The sequence below is a fragment of the Oryctolagus cuniculus genome, chromosome 20, assembly GCF_051225735.1.
Source record: "Oryctolagus cuniculus isolate XC-2025 breed Fujian yellow rabbit chromosome 20, ASM5122573v1, whole genome shotgun sequence".
NCBI lineage: Eukaryota > Metazoa > Chordata > Mammalia > Lagomorpha > Leporidae > Oryctolagus > Oryctolagus cuniculus.
The window spans coordinates 17,257,531-17,278,455 of NC_142886.1; the positions used below are offsets into that span (position 1 = coordinate 17,257,531).

At 40.2% G+C, this 20,925-nt stretch overlaps 1 protein-coding gene across 26 annotated transcripts in view; it reads left to right on the forward strand.

Moving 5' to 3' along the window:
• The window catches only part of GPHN (gephyrin), a 568,860-nt gene that overhangs the window by 430,316 nt on the left and 117,619 nt on the right, over positions 1 to 20,925 (forward strand). For all 26 annotated transcript variants that reach the window (XM_051826366.3, XM_070065114.2, XM_070065116.2 and 23 more), the window contains one exon: positions 4,959 to 5,096. In XM_051826366.3, the coding sequence (XP_051682326.1) occupies positions 4,959 to 5,096 (138 nt within the window). The remainder of the gene's footprint in view (positions 1 to 4,958; positions 5,097 to 20,925) is intronic.

Here is a 20,925-nt window from a genome sequence, read left to right on the forward strand (position 1 = left end):
CAAAATTGACATTTTGAGATTTGATTATTATTTATAGCCCTTGTCTGTACTCTTGAGGAACAGTGGTTTTTCTACTTCCTACTGGTTGAAATATGTATTTAGTGGAGGATTAAGCTTGTGATTATAAAAAAAATTGAAAGTATCTCATTGTAAAAATTAAAAGAAAAGTAAGAAAAGGAACAGGAGGGAGAATTCAAATGAAGGACAATTAGGTGGGAAGTATCCTTGTGCTTTTTTTTTTTTTTTGACAGGCAGAGTGGACAGTGAGAGAGAGAGACAGAGAGAAAGGTCTTCCTTTTGCCGTTGGTTCACCCTCCAATGGCCGCCGTGGCCGGCGCGCTGCGGCCGGCGCACTGCGCTGGTCCGATGGCAGGAGCCAGGAGCCAGGTGCTTTTCCTGGTCTCCCATGGGGTGCAGGGCCCAAGCACCTGGGCCATCCTCCACTGCACTCCCTGGCCACAGCAGAGAGCTGGCCTGGAAGAGGGGCAACCGGGACAGAATCCGGCGCCCCAACCGGGACTAGAACCTGGTGTGCTGGCGCCGCTAGGCGTATCCTGTATGTATGAAATACATGAAATTTGTTCCCTTTATATAAAGTTTTTGAAAGTTAAAAAAATCAGAAAAAAAGCCAAAAATGTTTTTATTCTGTTAAAAATTATATTCAACAGATAAATCGTATACAATTAAAAAAGTAAAATTTTCTCCTCAGAAACTAAGCATATTTTAAAAGGACAGCTTTTATAAAATATGCATCATAATACAGCACATCAATGAAAAAATCAGATCTGAAACCAGTAAAGCTGAATTAAAAGCAGATACAATATCTCTATCAGTTATCAATAATGGTCAAGTTACACTGGTTTTGACAGTTTATTTTTATGATGATTTTGAATAGCTAAGCCAGAATCAACAAAAGTGAGTTATGAATAAATTTCTATTTCAATTTTAGTGCATGATAGATCACACATAATCCTTTTTTAAAGTATTTACCTACAACTTTGAATAGAAAATGCTATTCAAATTTAACACTAATAATATATAAATAATATAATATATAAATAAATATATAAATAAATAATATATAAAATCTTTCAAGCATTGAGAATTTCTTTATTTTGATTGCCTTTAAAGAGAAATGCCATTCTAAGAGTGTAAGCAAATTTATAGATTTTTCTTTGAGTACTTGTGATAATGCCATTAGTCTTAGAATGGAAATTATTTTTTTTTAAGATTTATGTGAAGGACAGAGTTACAGAGACGGAGAGGGAGAGGGAAAGAGAGGTCTTCCATCCGCTGGTTTGCTCCCCAATGGCCACAATGACCAGAGCTGGGCTGATCCAAAACCAGAAGTCAGGTGGGTGCAGGGGCCCAAGGACTTGGGCCATCTTCTGCTGATTTCCTAGGCACATTAGCTGGAAGATGGATGGGAAGTGGATCAGCCAGGATTCAAACCGGTGGCATGTGGGATGCTGGCTTTGCAGGCAACGTCTTAACCTTCCACACTACAGTGCCAACACTAAAATGGAAATTCTTCAGTGCAGAGCCTTTAAGTCAGTTTAGTGCGTATGTCTGGAATGTTGTTAGAGTTAGGATAGAAGTGCTATACTTACTAAAATGCAATGACTAGAAACTCAAGAGAGCTTATTTATCTCACATATTAAAAATCTGTAGACAGGTGACAGTCTATAGCGTTTGTTTATGAGCTTGACAATGTCATCAGGGCCTTGGACTGTTTTTTCTCCAATGCTTTCATTGCTATTGGGCTTGCATTCCCATGGTGGAAAAATGGCTTCAGCACCTCTCAGGATCATGTTCCTGGTAGAAGGAAGGTAGAAGAGCCAAAAATATTTCTTCTTCTTCTTCTTCTTCTTCTTTCTTCTTCATTTATTTATTCATTTGAAAGAGTTACAGAGAGAGAGGGAGGGAGAAACAGAAAGAGAAAAAAAATCTTTTCTCTGCTAGTTCACTCCCCAAATGGCTGCAATGGCCAATGTAGGGCCAGGCTGAAGCAAAGAGTCAGGAGCTTCTTTTCGGTCTCCCACATGGATAGCACTGGCCCAAGCACTTGGGCCATCTTCTGCTGCTTTCCAAGGCCATTAGTAGGTAGCTGGGTTGGAATTGAAGCAGCTGGGACTTGAACTAGTGCCCATATGGGAAGCCTGCATTAAGGTGGCTGCTTAACCCAAGATGCCACAATGCCATTCCCATTTTTTTAAAGATTTATTTATTTATGTATTTAGAAAGAGCTACAGAAAGAGGGAAAGACAAAAAGAAAGAGATATTCCATCCACTGGTTCACTTTCCAGATAGCTGCACGGCCAGTGCTGGGCTAGGCTGAAGCCAGGAGCTTCTTCCAGGTATCCCACATAGCTGCAGGGGCCCAGGTACTTGGGCCAACATTTACTGCTTTTCCAGGCACAGTAGCAGGAAGCTGCATTGAAAGTAAAGCCGTCGGCCTTCACCTTGCAGTGCCGGCACACCGGGTTCTAGTCCCGGTTGGGCGCTGGATTCTGTCCCGGTTGCCCCTCTTCCAGGCCAGCTCTCTGCTGTGGCCAGGGAGTGCAGTGGAGGATGGCCCAAGTGCTTGGGCCCTGCACCCCGTGGGAGACCAGGAGAAGTACCTGGCTCCTGCCATCGTATCAGCGTGGTGCGCCGGCTGCAGCGGCCATTGGAGGGTGAACCAACGGCAAAGGAAGACCTTTCTCTCTCTCTCACTGTCCACTCTGCCTGTCAAAAAAAAAAAAGAAAGAAAGAAAGAAAAGAAAAGAAAAGAAAAGAAAAGAAAAGAAAAGAAAAGAAAAGAAAAGAAAAGAAAAGAAAAGAAAAGAAAAGAAAAGAAAGTAGAGCCGTCGGAATTAAAATTGGCACCCATATGGGATACCAGTAGCAGCTTTACCTACTACCCAGTCCCAATTGTTACCTCTTAAAGCTTCACTGCTTTATCTTTTCATTTGTAATAGGAAGGCTGCCTTAGAGAGTTACTCCTACATCTCAGAGTTGTATCAGGTACTCCTAGCTGCAAAGTGGCCAGAGAAGAAAGGCTTTGTGGGTAGCACTTAGGACAGTCAAGCATCACTGTTTGTGTTATTCCTATTCTGTCTACTATTTGGGCTGTATATTTATAAGGTGCCAAGGGTAAGATGATGTTGTTTATACATAATGATATAGTACTGCAAGAAATCTTTTTTAAAAAAGGACTTATTTATTTATTTATTTGAAAGTCAATGTTTCAGGGCAGGGGGTGGGAAGAAACAGAGAGAGAAGAGAGAGATATCTTTCAGACATTGGTCACTTGATCACTCCCCAAATGGCCACAATAACTGGAGCTGGGTCAGGCCAAAGCCAGGAACTACAGAGCTTCATCCAGGTCTCCTATATGAGTGGCAAGGGCCCAAGCACTTGGGCCATCTTCTACTACTTTCCCAGGCACATTAGCAGGGAGCTGACAGGAGGAAGAGCAGCTGGAATTAGATCTGGCACTCACATGAGATGTCGGCATCACAGGTGGCACTTAACCCACTGTGCCACAACCCTAGCCCAAGAAATCCCTTTTTCTCATTAGATTATTTATTTATTAATTCAATAAGTAATTACTTTATATATGCTATAGACATGTGATTATGCATGTGTGTGTGTGTGTGTGACCATGAAGAAAAGTAAAATAGAGTAAGGAAAATAAAGAATGACGGTAGGTATTATTCCACATAGCATATTGGCAAAGAACTGGATGTGAAGTGGAGCATCCAGTACTCGAACTGGTGCTCATATGAGATGCTGGCATCACAGGCGGCATCTTAACCGACTGCACCACAATGCTAGCCCTAATAAATAAAACTATTAAAAGTAAAAAAAAAAAAAAGATCACTGTAACTACTGTGTGGAAAATAAGTTAAAAATGGGACAAGAGTGGAAGCAGGGAGACCAGTCAGGAGGTTATTATGTTTCTCAGGAAATAAGTGGTAGTTCTAAGTGCAATAAAATGGAAGTGGTAAGGAATGAACAGATTCTAGCGGTTTCAAATGCAGTTTACATTTGATTCTGACAGAGAACAATCAGGCATGTCTCTAAGGTCTTAGTCTAATAAGTGGAAAAGTTGAATTGCTATTTACTGAGATGGGAATAGAAAGAGACTAAGACATCATATGAGTGGGATAGGAAAGTGGAGAATTTAGAGTTTAATTTAGGACATATTGGGTATTAGCTGTCTGTTCCATGTCCAGATGCATGCTAGATCATTATAAGTCTGGAAATAAATATTAGCTGTTATCTATTGGATGATATACGAGTCTAGAGGTGGTGTTAATGCTGGAAGTAAGTTAGGTTTAGGTTATGGGTAATATTAATACCATGGAACTGGAAGAGGTCCCACAGGGAGTAGATAGCTAAATAATAATTTTTCCATGATCTTTCTCAGAAGAGAGAAAATTTCCTATGAAATCCTAAACAAATCTGAGTTTGGGAATTTCATTTTGCTAACTAATCTGTTAAGCATTCAGTGTTCAGTATGCTAGCTAAGGACATGAACTCTGAAGCCAAAACTGCCTCACTTTGAATCCTGGCTCTTTTGTCACTAGCTCTGTGATTTAGGCAGGATATATACCTCTCTAAACCTCTCTTTCCTCATCTTTAAATAAGGTTAATAATGGTGCTTCATCATAATATTGTTGGGAAGACTAATGAGTTAATTTAGAGCAGTGCCTTGACACATAGCATTCAAATAGGATTAGCCTGTAGCATCATGAAATTTCATCAAGTTTTGACATATGATGTAATATTGTTATCTTAACTTACTGTTCCCCCAGAGTAGCTTATATTCTAGAAGCAAGAGAAATAATTTTTTACCTGGTAATATTTATTTGGGGACATTTGAAATTTGGAGTCACTGATATTTATAAGTCATTTCACTTTTTAATCAATGCTTCTGCATCATATTCTCAGTTAATTGCTTTCCTTTTTAGGTCACAGTGCTGTTGATATCACCAAGGTGGCTAGAAGACACCGAATGTCTCCTTTTCCTCTGACATCTATGGACAAAGCCTTTATCACGGTCCTGGAGATGACTCCGGTGCTTGGAACAGAAATCATCAATTACAGAGGTACTATCATATTCTCCCATTGCCCTTTATTTTCTTCACTTTTTTCCCAAGCAAGATTCACATAACATTAATGCACAGTTTCCCCAAGATTGAGATTATTAAGCATTCTCACAGTTATCATCATTCTTGTTATTTCTTATTTCTACTCGACTGTAGAAACAACCCTAACAGTATACAAAGTATAATACCATAAAGCTTCCTTTTCATAAAAAAATGGGGAAAAATCATCTGTTTCTGCTGTCTATCACAATACCAACACTATAAACCAAAGAGAGCACTTTCAGCACTGGGTGAGGAAAGCAGTTACCTCTGAGTCTGTATGACATTTTTTCTGTCTGAATTGGGAAACATCTAATATATTTTGTTAACCACGTGGAAAATCTCTGACTTAGGATGTTTCAGCATTGTAGTGGTATGAAAGTCATAGTGGAAACTGTACTTTGAATTTTGCCTTTTGATCTTTCCTGAGTTTACCCAACATTCTTGTACTGCATAGCCCTCTGCAAGCCATATGATCATGAAGGTAAACAACTAATACTCTATGGTGTGCTGTGTTGCTAAATTACAATGTTCAGTAGGTTAAATGTAAGAAATGCAATTTTGACATGATATTTTCAATTTATTATGGCTTTCAGAATATAACCCCATTGTTGAGCAGCATCTGTATTTAAATATAAACTGTAAAAAATACATTGATTTATCCGTGGAACACTAAGCAGTCCATCTGTTCCTAGTTTTTCTGCTTCATCTGTCTTCATTTTCTTCTCAGAGTCTAGTAGAACATTGAGAACAGCTTTTAGAAAGCCAATATAAAGGTAGTATTCTCCAGTGCTTTCAGTTTTTAATCAACGATTCTCATTTCTAAAACTTGAGCATAGATGTTGTATTTAGACATTCAATCCCAGCAGACCAAGTTGCTGGAGAGACACACCAGTCAACAAATCTCTCGCCCTACCCCCACCAAAAAAAAAAAAAAAAAAAAGACGTTATATTTAATAAGATCTCAATAAAATGTAATTTCTTAATTGTTTTTATAAAGTAGATAGTAAAAACAAGAAAAATAAGTTTTATAAATAAACGGTAAACTATTCAGACTATAATGACCATTAGAGAACATCTGTACAAACACCCTAAACTTGCTGCAGGGTAACTCACAGTAGCAAAAAAGCAGTAGGATTTAAGTCTCCAGAGTTATATGCTTCTTTTCACTATATGATAGTGCTCTTCTTTGACCATTAAAATATTAAAAATAATGGTAAATGACAAAAAATTATGTTATTTCATAATGCTACTGAAGTACTAGATGCTAGATTTTAGCTACCTACTCTGTGATTCTACTTGGACAAAATTTTCTTATATAATTTGTACTTATCCTACATCTTTAGACTCACATTCTTCAGATGTGCACACACACATGCCACACATGTCAATTGGCTTAAACTTTTGTTTGTGTTTTACTCATCAAAGGAAATAAAAATTAGAAAATTCTTGGGGCCAGGGTTGTGGCATAGTGCTGTCTCTAAGGTCTTAGTCTAATAAGTGGAAAAGTTGAATTGCTGTTTACTGAGATGGGAATAGAAAGAGACTAAGACATCATATGAGTGGGATAGGAAGGTGGGGAATTTAGAGTTTAATTTTGAACATATTGGGTATTAGCTGTCTGTTCCATGTCCAGATGCATGCTAGATCATTATAAGTCTGGAAATAAATATTATCTGTTATCTATTGGATGATATATGAGTCTAGAGATGGTTTTAGTTAATACTGGAAGTAAGTTAGGTTTAGTTAGGGTAGAGCCTCTGCCTGCAACACTGGCCTCCCATGTGGGTGCCATTTCATGTGCTGCTTTCCTGTTTCCAATCCTGCTTCCTGCTGGTGGCCTGGAAAGGGCAGCAAAGAATGATCCAGGTGCGCTGGCCCCTGCCCTGAACGTGAAAGTCCGGGATGGGACTCCTGGCTCCTGGATTTGTCTTGCCCAATCCGGGTCATTACTGCTACCTGAGAAGTGGACCAGCAAATGGAAGACTTCTCTCCCTCTCTCTGTAATGCTGACTTTCAGATAAATAAATCTTTTTAAGATTTCTTCATCAAATCAGTTGTCACTTGTAAGTGAGCAAACTGTTAAATGGTCGTGAACTTCCTTGTCAAGTATTTCCATTTGTGGTAGTGAAAAATAATAATGAAGTTTTCATTCAACCTTTTAGTAAGATAAAATTCAATTTTTAAAAAATATTTATTTATTTATTTATTTATTTATTTGAAAGAGTCACGGGGCACGGAGTGGAAAGGAGAGACATACAAAAATCTTCCATCCACTGGGTCACTTCCCAAATGGCCGCAACGGCTGAGGTTCAGTCAATCCGAAGTGAGGAGCCATGAGCTTTTTCTGGGTCTCCCACATGGATGCAGGGGCCCAAGCACTTGGACCATCCCAGGCTGTTTCCCAGGTATATTAGCAGGGAACTGAATCAAGTAGAGCAGCTGTGTCTCGAACCTATGCCCATTTGGGATGCTGGTGCTGCAGGCGGCAGCTTTATCTGCTATGCCACAGCGCTGGCCAAAAACAGAAAATATCAATTTTTAATGCAAATAATTAGATATTCTAGGCACTTTAGTTAGGTATTTAGACAATATCATATATAAAACACAATTCCGTTTGTTGAAAAATATTTGTTAAACATCTACTAAGTCAGGTACTCTGTTAAATCCTATATATACGAAGATGAGTAAAAGATGCCTGAGGCCAGCATTGTGGCAAAACAAGTTAAGGTGTTGCTTGCAACACCAGCATCCCGTGTTGGAGTGCCAGTTCCAGTCCCAGCTACTCTGTCTCTGATCCAGTGTATTGGTAATGTGCCTGGGAAGACAATGGAAGAGGGCCCAGGTGGTTGGGAGACCAGGTGGAGTTCCTGATTCGTGGCTTCTATCTAGCCCACACTTGGCTATTGTGGCCATTTGGGAAGTGAACTAGCAGTTAGAAGAGCAATCTCTCTCTGTCTCTCCCTTTCTGTCTGTCACTCTGCTTTTCAAATGCTTAAATAAATAAATCTTAAGGGAAAAAAAGTAAAGCTCCTGCCTGGTGGATCTTAGAATCTCATGCAGTGGAGAGAGAGAGAATCAGTGTGGTAATTCTCTCCTTTATTGGCTTTCACAAGTTTACCCTCCATTGTCAATTCTTTACAGGGAGCTTCCTTTAGTCTTTTTTTCTTTATCCTTTTACGCTTTGCTTCTTCAAATTTTAAAAATTATTTTATTATTTAAAATTTTTATTTACATGTAATATTTGTACATTTTATGGGGTTTAATACAATATTTTAACATTGTTTATGGCATAATTTGATCAATTCAGACAATTATGTTTCTGTTACCTTATATTTTCATTTTGTTCAGAGCCTACCAGCAGCTTTCTCCCATGTCTTCCTAGAGTATGTAACACATCGCTGTGACTATACTCACCACACTGCACTGTGGATCACTAAAACCTATTATCTCTCTCTGAGTATATTTTGGGATCCCTTAATCAACTTCCCTCTATACCCTCCCTGACACTTTCCTTCCTCTGTAATCAATATTCTAAGTTCAGATCAACTGTTTTTTTTACTTCCATATATATATACAATATATATATATGAGCCTCTGGAATTTATCTTTCTCTGGTTTATTTTACTTAAACATAATCCACCCATTTTATGCAAACATCAGGATTTCATTATTTTTATGGCTGAATAAATAGTCCACTATGTATATTACCACATTTTCTTTATCCATTCATTCGTTGATGGTCATGTAAGTTGATACCATATCTTGACTATTGAGAATCGTCCAGCAGTAAACATGGGAGTGCAGCTGTTTCTTTAATATGCTGATTTCATATCCTTTGGATCTATACCTGGAAGTGGGATAGCTGGGTCATTTGGTAGTTCCATGTTTAGTTTTGAGATAAATCTATATAGTGTTCTCTATAATGGTAGATCCAGTTCTCATCCCCACCAGCTATGTATAAGGGCTGGCTTTGCTCCACATTCTCATCAAGTATAATTTTTTTATTCTCTAATCTACTCTTCCCCATATAAGTACATGACCACTCTCTACCACCCAGTTTCTGGGAGCAAAAACTTTGATATTATCCTTGATTCCATTCTGCCTTTAACAACACCCTCTTCCTCGTCATTCAAATCATCTGTTATTATCCCTTCTTCCTACCAACCAACTCAACATTGAGAATATTTCATTTCTTGTACTTTTACTTCAAATGACTTCAGGCATGCCAGATACCACCTATAAAATCATTTCTAAATCCATGTCACTGCCCAGACCTTACCTGAACTCGCAACTCATGCATCAAATGTACTACATATCTGCTGCTAGTAAATTTCATATGACAAATGCTAAACTGATTTTCTTATCCCTATAATACTTATTTCTTTTTTTTAGATTTATTTATTTATTTGGAAGGCAAAGTTACAGAGGGAGAAGGGGAGAGAGAGAGAGAGAAAGAAAGAGAGAGAGAGAGAGAGAGAAAAGAAGAGAGAGAGATGTTCCATCTGCTGATTCACTCCCCAAATAGTTGCAGCAGCCAGAGCTGGGCCGATCTGAAGCCAGGAGCCAGGAGCGTCTTCCGGGTCCCCCAAGTGGGAGCAGGGGTCCAAGGACTTGGGCCATCTTCTACTGCTTTCCAGCAGAGAGCTGGATCAGAAATGGAGCAGACAGGTCTTGAACAGGTGCCCATATGGGATGCCAGCACCGCAGGAGCAGCTTTATTTGCTACGCCACCACACCGGCCCCTATTTCTTTTTTGTTTTCTGGAATCCATTCCTTATTCTGTATTTTCACTGCTGCTGTTTTAGTTTAGGTCTTTGTTTTAACTTCCTGTAGTACTGTAACAAACTCCCAAGCCATATTGATATCCTCCTTCCAATCAGTCATCCAATTTGATGCCAAAGCAATCAGTTCAAATGGCCAATTTTGTTTTTTTTTTTTAAAGGATTTATTTATTTGAAAGGCATAGTGATGGGAGGGGATTGGGGGGAGAGACAGAGAGAAAGAGATGTTCCATCCATTGATTCATGTCCCAAATGACCATAACAGGTAGGTCTAGGCTAAACTGAAGCCAGGAGCCAGGAACTCCATCCAGGTCTCCTATGCAGGTGGCAGGGGCCCAAATATTTGGGCCATCTTCTGCTACTTTCCCAGACACATTAGCAGGGAGGTTAATTGGAAGGAGAGCAGCCAGGACTCAAACTTGAGCTCCCATTAGGGATGTCAGCATTACAAGCACGGCTTAACCCACGGCACCACAATACTGGCCCCACCAGAGTAGCTATGAACACTCCCTACATGCAGTTCCTCAGAGGTATGAAGAGAACCATCACCTCAGGATTAAACCAGGCAACTTGACACTTCACATATGGCCCCTTATAATAGAATTTCTGCTATTTTTTTTTCAGTTTCGTTTTCTACCTTCTTATCAGAAATTGTGTCTCCCTTCTTGTGTCTTTTTCCCTTTTACTTCTGAGCCCTTACTCATACTATATTTTTGCTTGGGGCAGCTTTATGTGAACTCCCTGCCTGGCTAACTACGATGGAGTCTTTAAGATAGAGCTTAAGGGGCATCTCCTCGATGAAGAATTTCCCAGTGTCCACTTCTCCCTCTTCCTAGCTGGAATAAGTAATGTTCCTTCATGTTTTTGTAACACCTTGTTTATATGCTTCATAAAAAAACTGACTGGCATATTTGTTCACTGTCATAAATGTCCTAATGAATAACACAGACCTAAAAATGTAGAGTGTTTTAAGTGTGAATCACTATAAATTAATTGTCATGAGTCAAGTATGACCTGTAATTCTTTTCCTGAAGGGAAGAGAATTCTCCCCAGACAAAGGATTAGAAGGGCAAGTATTTGATCTCCCAGTTAGGACTCCTAAGTCCTACATCATAGTGCCTAGGATCAGTTCCTGGACCCAACTCCTCACTCCAGATTGCTACTAAAGCAGACCCTGAAAGGCAGTGATGGATCAAGTAGCTGGGTCTCTGCCACACGTAGGAAACCTGGCTGGCAATCCCAGCTTCTTCCCCCAACCTCTGCTCCACCATTGTGGACTTTGGAGAGAGAACCAGTGGATGAGATAACTCTCTGTCTCTGTCTCTGTCTCTGTCTCCCTCTTCCCCTCTCGCCCTCCCTGTCCCTTCTTACCCATCTCAAATAAATTAGAAAAAAAAAATTTAAAGATTAAAAACTCATTCTGACTGCAGTTTTTAAAATGTTAATTTATTTTACATAAATTGAAAGGCAGAGCAACAAAGAGAAAAAGAAAGAGAAAGATCTTTCATCCATTGGTTCCCTCTCTAAATGCCTGCAGCAGCCAGAGCTGAGCCAGGCTGAAGCCAGGAGCCCAGAACTCTAACCGAGTCTCCTACATGAGCAACAGGGGCTTGAGCCATCATCTACCACTGCTTCCCAGGTTATGTTAGCAGGATGCTGGATAGGAAGCAGAGTAACCGGTACTAGAACCTGCACTCCAGTATGGGATGTGGACATCCCAAGCAGTAGCTTAACCTGCCGCACCACAATGCCCACCCCTTTCATTACACTTTTTTTTTTTATTATTTATTTGACAGATAGAGCTAGACAGAGAGAGAGAGAGAGACAGAGAGAAAGGTCTTCCTCCCATTGGTTCACTCCCAAAATGGCTGCCCTGGCCAGCTCTGTACTTTTAAAATGTCATTTTTACCATGAATATTTTATGGTAATGAGCAAACTTGTAAAGTTCATTTTGAATATAAGTAGATGCCACTCAAAACTATTTAATTGCATTCATTAACCACTGAGTAGGATTAAGAATTTAGGGGGCAGGGATGGACAATGCCTTCACAGTTCTCTAAAATCCCAAATATTTTGCCTCTGCAATTACTCTGATAGCTACAAACTTAGAAGCCCTTAAAGGAAAGCACATATTTTATAAAATAAGTCCAGAAACACCGAACTTGTGAGCCAGTCTAGAGCTATAACATCTCTATAATGATTTCTTTTTTCTATAGTGAAACACAGAGCCAGACCAAGCTCCCAACTGCAGACTCACTCTCCAAATGCCCACAGTGACCAGGGCTGTGCTGGAGCCGGAGCCAACGTGGGGATCACAATCCCAGTTCTTCCATGTAGGAGGCAGGAACACATTTTCCTGAAGCCCCTCTGCTGCCTCCCAGTGTCTGCACTAAGGAGAAGCTAGAGTCAGGAGCCAGAGCTGGAGATTGAACTCAGGTGTGCCAGTGTAATATGCAGGCATTTCAACTGCCAGGCTAAATGCCCACTCTCAAAAAATGATTTTCTGTGTCTGATAACGTTCAGCATTAATCCCAGAAGACTACAAATACAACATGTGCAGAAATTCTAGAAGTGATTACTGTACAGAATATCCATAGATATAGGATAACTCTATTAAGGGATTTCAGAATATGTACATGAAAAACTTAGGGAATTTGCAGATAAAGTACTCTCTTACTTTAAAGATGAGGAAGCTTGGAATGAAGAGTTGTAATAATGTTCTTAAAGTACAACAAATAGATCAGAACAAGCAAGTAGAATCCAGAATTCTTTTTTTAAAAAAGATTTATTTATTTATTTGAAAGGCAGAGTTACAGAGAGGCAGTGGCAAAGAGAGAGAGAGAGAAACAGAAAGAGAGAGCGAGAATTCTTCCATCTACTAGTTCGCTCCCCAGATGGTTGCCATGGCCGGTGCTGCACCAATCTGAAGCTAGGAGCCAGGAGCTTCTTCTGGTTCTCCTACATGGGTGCAGGGGCCCAAGCACTTGGGCCATCTTCCACTGCTTTCCCAGGCCAACAGGGAGCTGGATCTGAAATGGAGCAGCCAGGACCTGAACTGGCACCTGTATGGGATGCTGGCATTGCAGGTGGCGGCTTTACCTGCTATGCCACAGTGCTGCCCCCTCCAGAATTGTTAACTCCTAGTCTGATATCCATACTGTAACACACAGCTTCTCAAGTCAATATGAAAATTATTCTAATAAAGCAAGTGCCTTTAATCTCTTAACTATTTTGGCTGCATATGAATTTTCTCTGTTGTCTCTGGCCTGTACTTTAGCATATCCACTATTTTCGGCTCCTGTTTACAATCAAGGATTTTTTTTTTTTTTTTTTTTTTTTGACAGGCAGAGTGGACAGTGAGAGAGAGAGAGACAGAGAGAAAGGTCTTCCTTTTGCCATTGGTTCACCCTCCAATGGCCGCCGCAGCCGGCGCACTGCGGCCGGCGTACCGCGCTGATCCGATGGCAGGAGCCAGGTACTTATCCTGGTCTCCCATGGGGTGCAGGGCCCAAGCACTTGGGCCATCCTCCACTCCACTCCCGGGCCACAGCAGAGAGCTGGCCTGGAAGAGGGGCAACTGGGACAGAATCCGGCGCCCCGACCGGGACTAGAACCCGGTGTGCCAGTGCCGCTAGGTGGAGGATTAGCCTAGTGAGCCGCGGCGCTGGCCAACAATCAAGGATTTTAAGGAACAAGTGTTCCACTGATAGAAACAGCTTTCCTTTTATTTCTTAGCCTGACATTTCTGGAAAAAGTGTGAATGATAATATTTGTATTTGTAAGACTACCATTTATGATTCCTCTTCTTATAATACTGACATGGATATAATAATGACATGAATAAATTACAACTTCACACTTACTATGATATTAGCTATTGTACAGCAGATTAAAATATTCTGATACCATTCTCTGAAATTCCAAATCTTTTCCAGTAAACAGTGGAAAACCTATGAACTTTCAGTAGGAAGGATTCTGCTGTCTTGGGAACTTTATTTCAAATCACAAGCTCTAATATAATATATAATAGTGTATATAATATATAATCCTATATAATATATTTCCTGTATAATAGGGTATGATCAAAGACTTCAGCGTCTCTTACCTGGGTTATTTTATTTTTGCACAAAAGGCAGCATAGTTCTACTCAAGGAACCTTTAGCTTTGCTTTGGAACGCACTATACTTTAAAGCACTAAAGTATCTCTTTTTAGAACACTGACCACAGTACAGAGGCACATATTCTGGTTCTTGACTTCTGGCTAGTTAGCCGACTGAAATAAACAGTTATCTTAAGCAGGGATTTCCTGCCCTCAAGGAGAAATTCCTAAGTTCCTGGTTCTAAGCAGTAGGAAGTCCTCACCAAAGTAATTTAAAAGTCATGTTGGAGCTTGATAGTTCCTGAGAGTTCAGGACTGTCAGAAAATAAGGAAAAAGAATGTATTCATCTTCAAAGGACTTTTGCCATTAGATACCTTTCATGTTGTGCCCTTGGACAAGCTACGTAACCTTTCTGAGTCTTATCTCCCTCCTTCATAAAATGGAAATAACATCTACCCAATATAGGGCTGTTGTGGGATACTATTCAAGCAGATAATATATGGCAATAATCAAGGGTTTTTTTTAAGGTTTATTTATTTATTTGGAAAGCAGAGTAACAGAGAGAGGGGGAGAGACAGAGAGATCATCCATCTGCTGGTTCTCTCCCCAAATGGCTGCAATAGCCAGGGCTGGGCCAGACTGAAGCCAGGAGCCAGAAATTCCATCTGGGTCTCCCAAGTGGGTTGCAGGGACCCAAGCACTTGGGCCATCTACTGCTCCCCAGGCACATGAGCAAGGAGCTGGATTGGAAGTAGAGCAGCCATGACTGGAACCAGTGCTCATACTGTATGCAGGTGTCACAAGTAGCATCTTAAACTGCTGTACCACAATGCCAACCCCTAATATAGCTTTTTCTAAGCTGCTATATTTGGAATTTAGCAACTGATTCCCTTCTCTCCATTCTTCCCACATGGGCATTCTAAGATAATGGGGCTAAGCATTTTAAATTAGAAGGTTAGAATTCCTGGACTCAGTTCCATGTGTTGCTCACATCAGCAGCAATCTTTGGGTCCCACATGCATTTTAATGTACTCAGATTTACATTCCACCCACCCAGGTCATTCAGGCATGTGCTGCCTCATTAAAAAAATTAATTAAACAGCAGTTTTCATTGTTTTTCTGCTTATCTCTGTTTGAACTTTACACAGTTGAAGCAAAGAATTGACATACTTCAAGTGAAAGTATATATTTTTATTCTTAAATTACTGCCACCAGTTTCTACTTCCAGTGTAGTATGGTCTTCAACTGGAATGATCTTGTCTACTTGCAAGTATCTCCTGGGATACTGTTCTATGTTAGCATTCGCTGTAATTTTCCATTTTTCCATGAATATGGCCACTTGAACTCATAATTCACTTCAGGTATTTTTATCTCTTCAGTCCATGAACTTCATTATGCTTCCAAAATATGTACATCTCATTATATCCTTTTCTTCATCTTATTGCATCATTACCTTCATACTCCTTCCTACAGTCTTCCAAAGGAACATCTCATTAAATTTCTTTGTATAGTATACACATTTCTCTATACAGTATCCCTTTTCCACATGGGATGTGTTCCAGGACCCACCACGGATAGTACTGGAAAAAATTATATATTATATATTTACATAAAATTATATAATATATAATATAAAATTATTATATTATGTACTTTATTATTATATTGATATATTATACTATATAATATATAATTGTATTTATATATAAATTATATATAACTTTATATTATATAGTATAATATATAATATATAATATATTATATATATATACTATGTTTTTCCGATATGCCCAGCACTATAACATAGAACCAGAGTTAATCTGCTTCCATGTCTTTATGCCCTGTTGCCTCCTTTGCATCACCACTCTTGTGCTTTGGGCCATTATTAAGTAAAATAAGAGTTACTTGAACACAAGCATAGCAATATCACAACTGATTTGATAATTTGATAAGGGGCCACTAATTGACTAATGAGTAGGTAACATACTAATGAGTAGATAATATGGAAGGTATTGACAGTGGGATGATTCATGTCCCAAGTGGGATGACACAAGATTTCTTCATGCTGGGGCCAGCATTGTGGCAGAGTGGATAAGGCTACTGCCTGCGATGCTAGCAGCCCATATGGACACCAATTCAAGTCCCAGCTGCTCCACTTTTTTTTTTTTTTGACAGGCAGAGTGGACAGTGAGAGAGACAGAGAGAAAGGTCTTCCTTTGCCGTTGGTTCACTCTCCAATGGCCGCCGCGGCCGGCGCGCTGCAGCCGGCGCACCGCGCTGATCCGATGGCAGGAGCCAGGAGCCAGGTGCTTCTCCTGGTCTCCCATGGGGTGCAGGGCCCAAGCACTTGGGCCATCCTCCACTCCACTCCCGGGCCACAGCAGAGAGCTGGCCTGGAAGAGGGGCAACTGGGACAGAATCCGGCGCCCCGACCGTGACTAGAACCCGGTGTGCCGGTGCCGCAAGGCGGAGGATTAGCCTAGTGAGCCGTGGTGCCGGCTTGCTCCACTTTCAATCCAGATCTCTTCTAATGGCCTGAGGAAAGCAGCAGAAGATGACCTAAGAATTTGGTCCCTGCCACCCACGTAGGATACCTGGAAGAAGCTCCAGGCTCCTGGCTTCTGCCTGGACCAGCCCAGCCATTGTGGCCATTTGGGGAATGAAACAGCAGATGGAATGTCTCTTTGTCTGTCTCTCCCTCTTGTATCTCTGACTTCCAAATAAGTAAATAAAATCTTTAAAAAAAAAAAAAAAAAAAGATTTCATCGTGTTTTCTAGAGTGATATACAATTTAAAATTTCTTAATTGTTTAGTTTCTGGAATTTTCCATTTTCCATTTTCAGATCATAGTTGACTATAAGTAACTGAAATCACAAAAAGAAATCACAGATAAAGGGGCCTGCTGTATTTATGTTTGTGAAGTGATATGTGTGTGTGTGTGTGTGTGTGTGTACAGCAGAATCATAAGTATTCATGATGGTCTCCATATCCAACAATCATATTACCAATCAGCTCTCTGTATATGTACTTTCAGGTACCTTTTTCCCCTCAGTATTTTGGATACCACTTGTGTGCTTTTACACATTAAGGAAGTGCCTTTGTTTGGGAGGAGCTGACTTTTATAGTTTATAATTGAGCCAGATTAACTTAGGCCTGTGACCTTGTCCTGATTGCCATATGTAACAACTACGTACAATAATCTTCCTATTTCATACTTCTTTTTATTTATACCATTATATAGTTCCATATATATAGCCCCTCTTTTTAAAAACTAAAGCATATTATAAATAAATATGTCTTTTTTTAAAAGATTTATTTATTTATTTGAAAGGCAGAGTTACAGAGAGGCAGAGGCAGAGATAGAGAGGTCTTCCATCTGCTAGTTCACTTCCCAAATGGCCTCAATGGCTGGAGTTGGGTCAATCTGAAACCAAGAGCCAGGAGCTGCATTTAGTTCTCCCAAGTGGTGCAGGAGCCCAAGCACTTGGGCCATCTTCTACTGCTTTCCCAAGTAAAGTGAAGTCAATGCTGATATTAGCAATAAATTTCACTCAGTACACTTACAGTTTTCATCAAATTTGTGTAATTTTAGCAAAATGGTTGCCCATGTGTTTAGGGTTCACTCTTTTTGTCACCTATCTGAGCTTTCTCTGAAAGCAATTAGAATTTGCCAACAAAAATAGCCACTTTAGCATACATATTATTTTGAGATTGAGATTATTATTTTGAGGCAGTTGAGATTCGAAAGATACAGAAAGAGTTTTCTACCAGCCTAAAAGGAAGGTATGGAATGTCCTTTGAAAAAGATGCCCCCTCACTGCATATTGATAGCTGACACCAGGATGACCATGTATAAAATGAACCTTGATAAAATAGCCCTTATCATCTATTAATTTACCTTTGTGTTTCCATACTTTAGTCACTTGAAGTCTGTTTAGAAAACACACAATTACAAAATATTTAGAGATATAATTGGCTTTTTTTTTTTTTTAGAATTATTTCAAAGTTAATTTCTCACAGGATTAACACAGAAGGAACTTCATTACAAGGTAATTGGTCCCTTCTGATTGACTGTTGTAAATCTTCTGGTTTTCAAAAACCTTGCCCACTTTAAGATTTATTTTATTCATTTCAGAGAGTTACAGAGAGAAGAAGAGACAGAGAGTGAGGTCCTCCATCCGCTGTGGCCACAACACCCAGAACTGAGCCAATCCAAAGCCAGGAGCCAGGATCCTCCTCCGGGTTTCCCACGTTGGTGCAGGGGTCCAAGCACTTGGGCCATCCTCTGCTGCTTTTAGCAGGGAGCTGGATGGAAGTGGAGCGGCCAGTGCCCATATGGAATGCTGGCGCTGCAGCCTGGGGCCTTAACCCACTGTACCACAGCGGTGGCCCCTAGCCCATCTTTTTATTTTGTTCGATAACTACATTACTCTTTTATGTTTAGTCAGCCCAATTGATAGTCTCCCATAAACATTGTTAAATGATTTCAAACCCTATTTCCTTTCATTAGAGGCCTATAAGCTCCTAAACTAACTTTCATTCCTAACCAGCCCATTCTCTGTGAATTCTAATGCTTGTAAACATACATAAAAATTATGTCCCTTTTTCTTCACAAGAAAGTAAGGGGGAATTAATTTTTTCAATAATGTTTTTTCAGATTAATTTGTACAACTTTTATTGAATATATCTGTGGTTAAAACAAAGTACTATGGGGGCCTGTGCGGTGGCACAGTAGGTTAATCCTCTGCCTATGGTGCCAGCATCCCATATGGGTGCCAGTTCTAGTCCCAGCTGCTCCTCTTCCAGTACAGCTCTCTGCTGTGACCTGGGAAGGCAGTACAAGATGGCCCAAGTCCTTGGGCCCCTGCACCCCTGTGGGAGACCAGAAGAAGCTCCTGGCTCCTGGCTTCTGAGTGGTATAGCTCTGGCTGTTGCAGCCATTTGGGGAGTGAACCAACGGACGGAAGACCTTTCTCTCTGTTTCTCCCTCTCACTGCCTGTAACTCTACCTCTCAAATAAATAAATAAAATCTAAAAAAAAAAAAAAAGAAAAAGAAAAAGTACTGTGGGGCTAGAGCTGTGGGTCAGAAAATTAACCTGCATTTGACAACAGCATCCCATATGGGGGTACTGATTTGAATCCTTTCTATTCTGTTTCTCAGCTTCATGCTTTTGTGCCTGGGAAGGCAACAGAAGATGGCCCATGTGTTTGGGCTCATCCCCCTTGTGGGAGACCAGAATGGGGTTCCTGTCTCCTGACTTTGACACCAGACCTGGCTGTTGCCACAATTTGGAGAGTGAGCCAGCTCTCCCTGCCTCCGCGCCCCCCACCCCGCCCCGCCCCGCCGTGTCACTTTTATCTTTCAGATAAATAAGTTTTTTCAAAGTACAGTCTTTAAGTGACTTAAGATTTTTTTAGTTTTTCCATTCTTTTGAGGCATCTCATATTTTCACATTTTCAGTATACATATCTTATTTTGTATAGTTTATTTAGCAATCTTTTATTTTCTGATTAATTTATTTGAAAAGTAGAGACAGATTAGATCTTTCATCCACTGGTTCATTTCCCAAATGCCTGAAACAGCCAGGGCTGGACCAGGTCCAATCCAGGAGCCCAGAACTCAGTGTGGATCTTGTTGGTGGGTGGCAGGGACCCAAGTTCCTGAGTCATCACTGCTGCCTCCCAGAATGCACATAGCAGGAATCTGGAATTAGAAGCAGAGTTGGGACTGGAATTCAGCACTATGATATGGGATGTGGACATCCCAACTGACGTCTTAACTGCTGCCCCACATGTTTGTTTTGAAATGTCATAGTCTAGGGGCCGGTGCTGTGGCACAGGTTAAAGCCCTGGCCTGCATTGCCGGCATCCCATATGGGTGCCAGTTCAAGTCCTGGCTGTTCCACTTCCGATCCAGCTCTCTACTATGGTCTGGGAAAGCAGTAGAAGATGGCCCAAGTGCTTGGGCCCCTGCACCCATGTGGGAAACCTGGAGGAAGCTCCTGGCTCCTGTCTTTGGATTGGCACAGCTCCAGCCATTGCAACCGTTTGGGGAGTGAACCAGCGGATAGAAGACCTCTCTCTGCCTCTCCTTCTCTTTCTGTGTAACTCTTTCAAATAAATAAACAAATATTTTTTAAAAAGTCATAGTCTGTATTAATAGCATTAAATTAGGATTCAGACAGTAAGCTATGGAAAAAATTGAGTTGAAATGGAAAGAAAATAGAAAATGTCTGAGGAAGAATAGCATCAAAATACCCTATTCCTGAGGGCCAGAGTTGTGGCTCAGTGGGTTATAAAACTTTAAAAGGGAAAATAAAATACCCTATCCTGCAGTGATGAAACTTCTGAGACAGGACTCAGAATTTTATAAATGGTAACTTCTTCTTGTCTATTTGCAATGCTATAAAGATTAGGTAGAATCGTGAAAGCTAATGCAAATGAAAAGAGACAAACAAGCGTCAGTAAAGAATTTTCCAGTAGTAGCAATGAAAATTTGGCAATCACTTTTTAAGTTTTAATTTATTAGCTTTTATTAGAGCATGCACTGCTGCAGTAGTTACCTTTTTGACTGATTTCTCAAGTAAAGACTTTGTGTCTTCCGAAAGGCTTTTGGCACTAAATCCTGACCGACAGATTAACACCTTGGACATAAGTCCATTTGACACTCTAATCATTTGACATGTGTATGGAATGACTTCTATCACTAAGTACAAAAGAGAAAGAGCATTTGCTCTCAATTAAAGCATTTTCTATGACCTTATGGACATTTTAGATATTTTTAAAAATATATTTCTCCTAAAAAATGCCATCTTTCATTTTGATTAAATACTTTGATTATTATATAGTTATTATTTTTCAAGCTTACTATTTTATACATATAATTGACTATGTGTAACACAGAT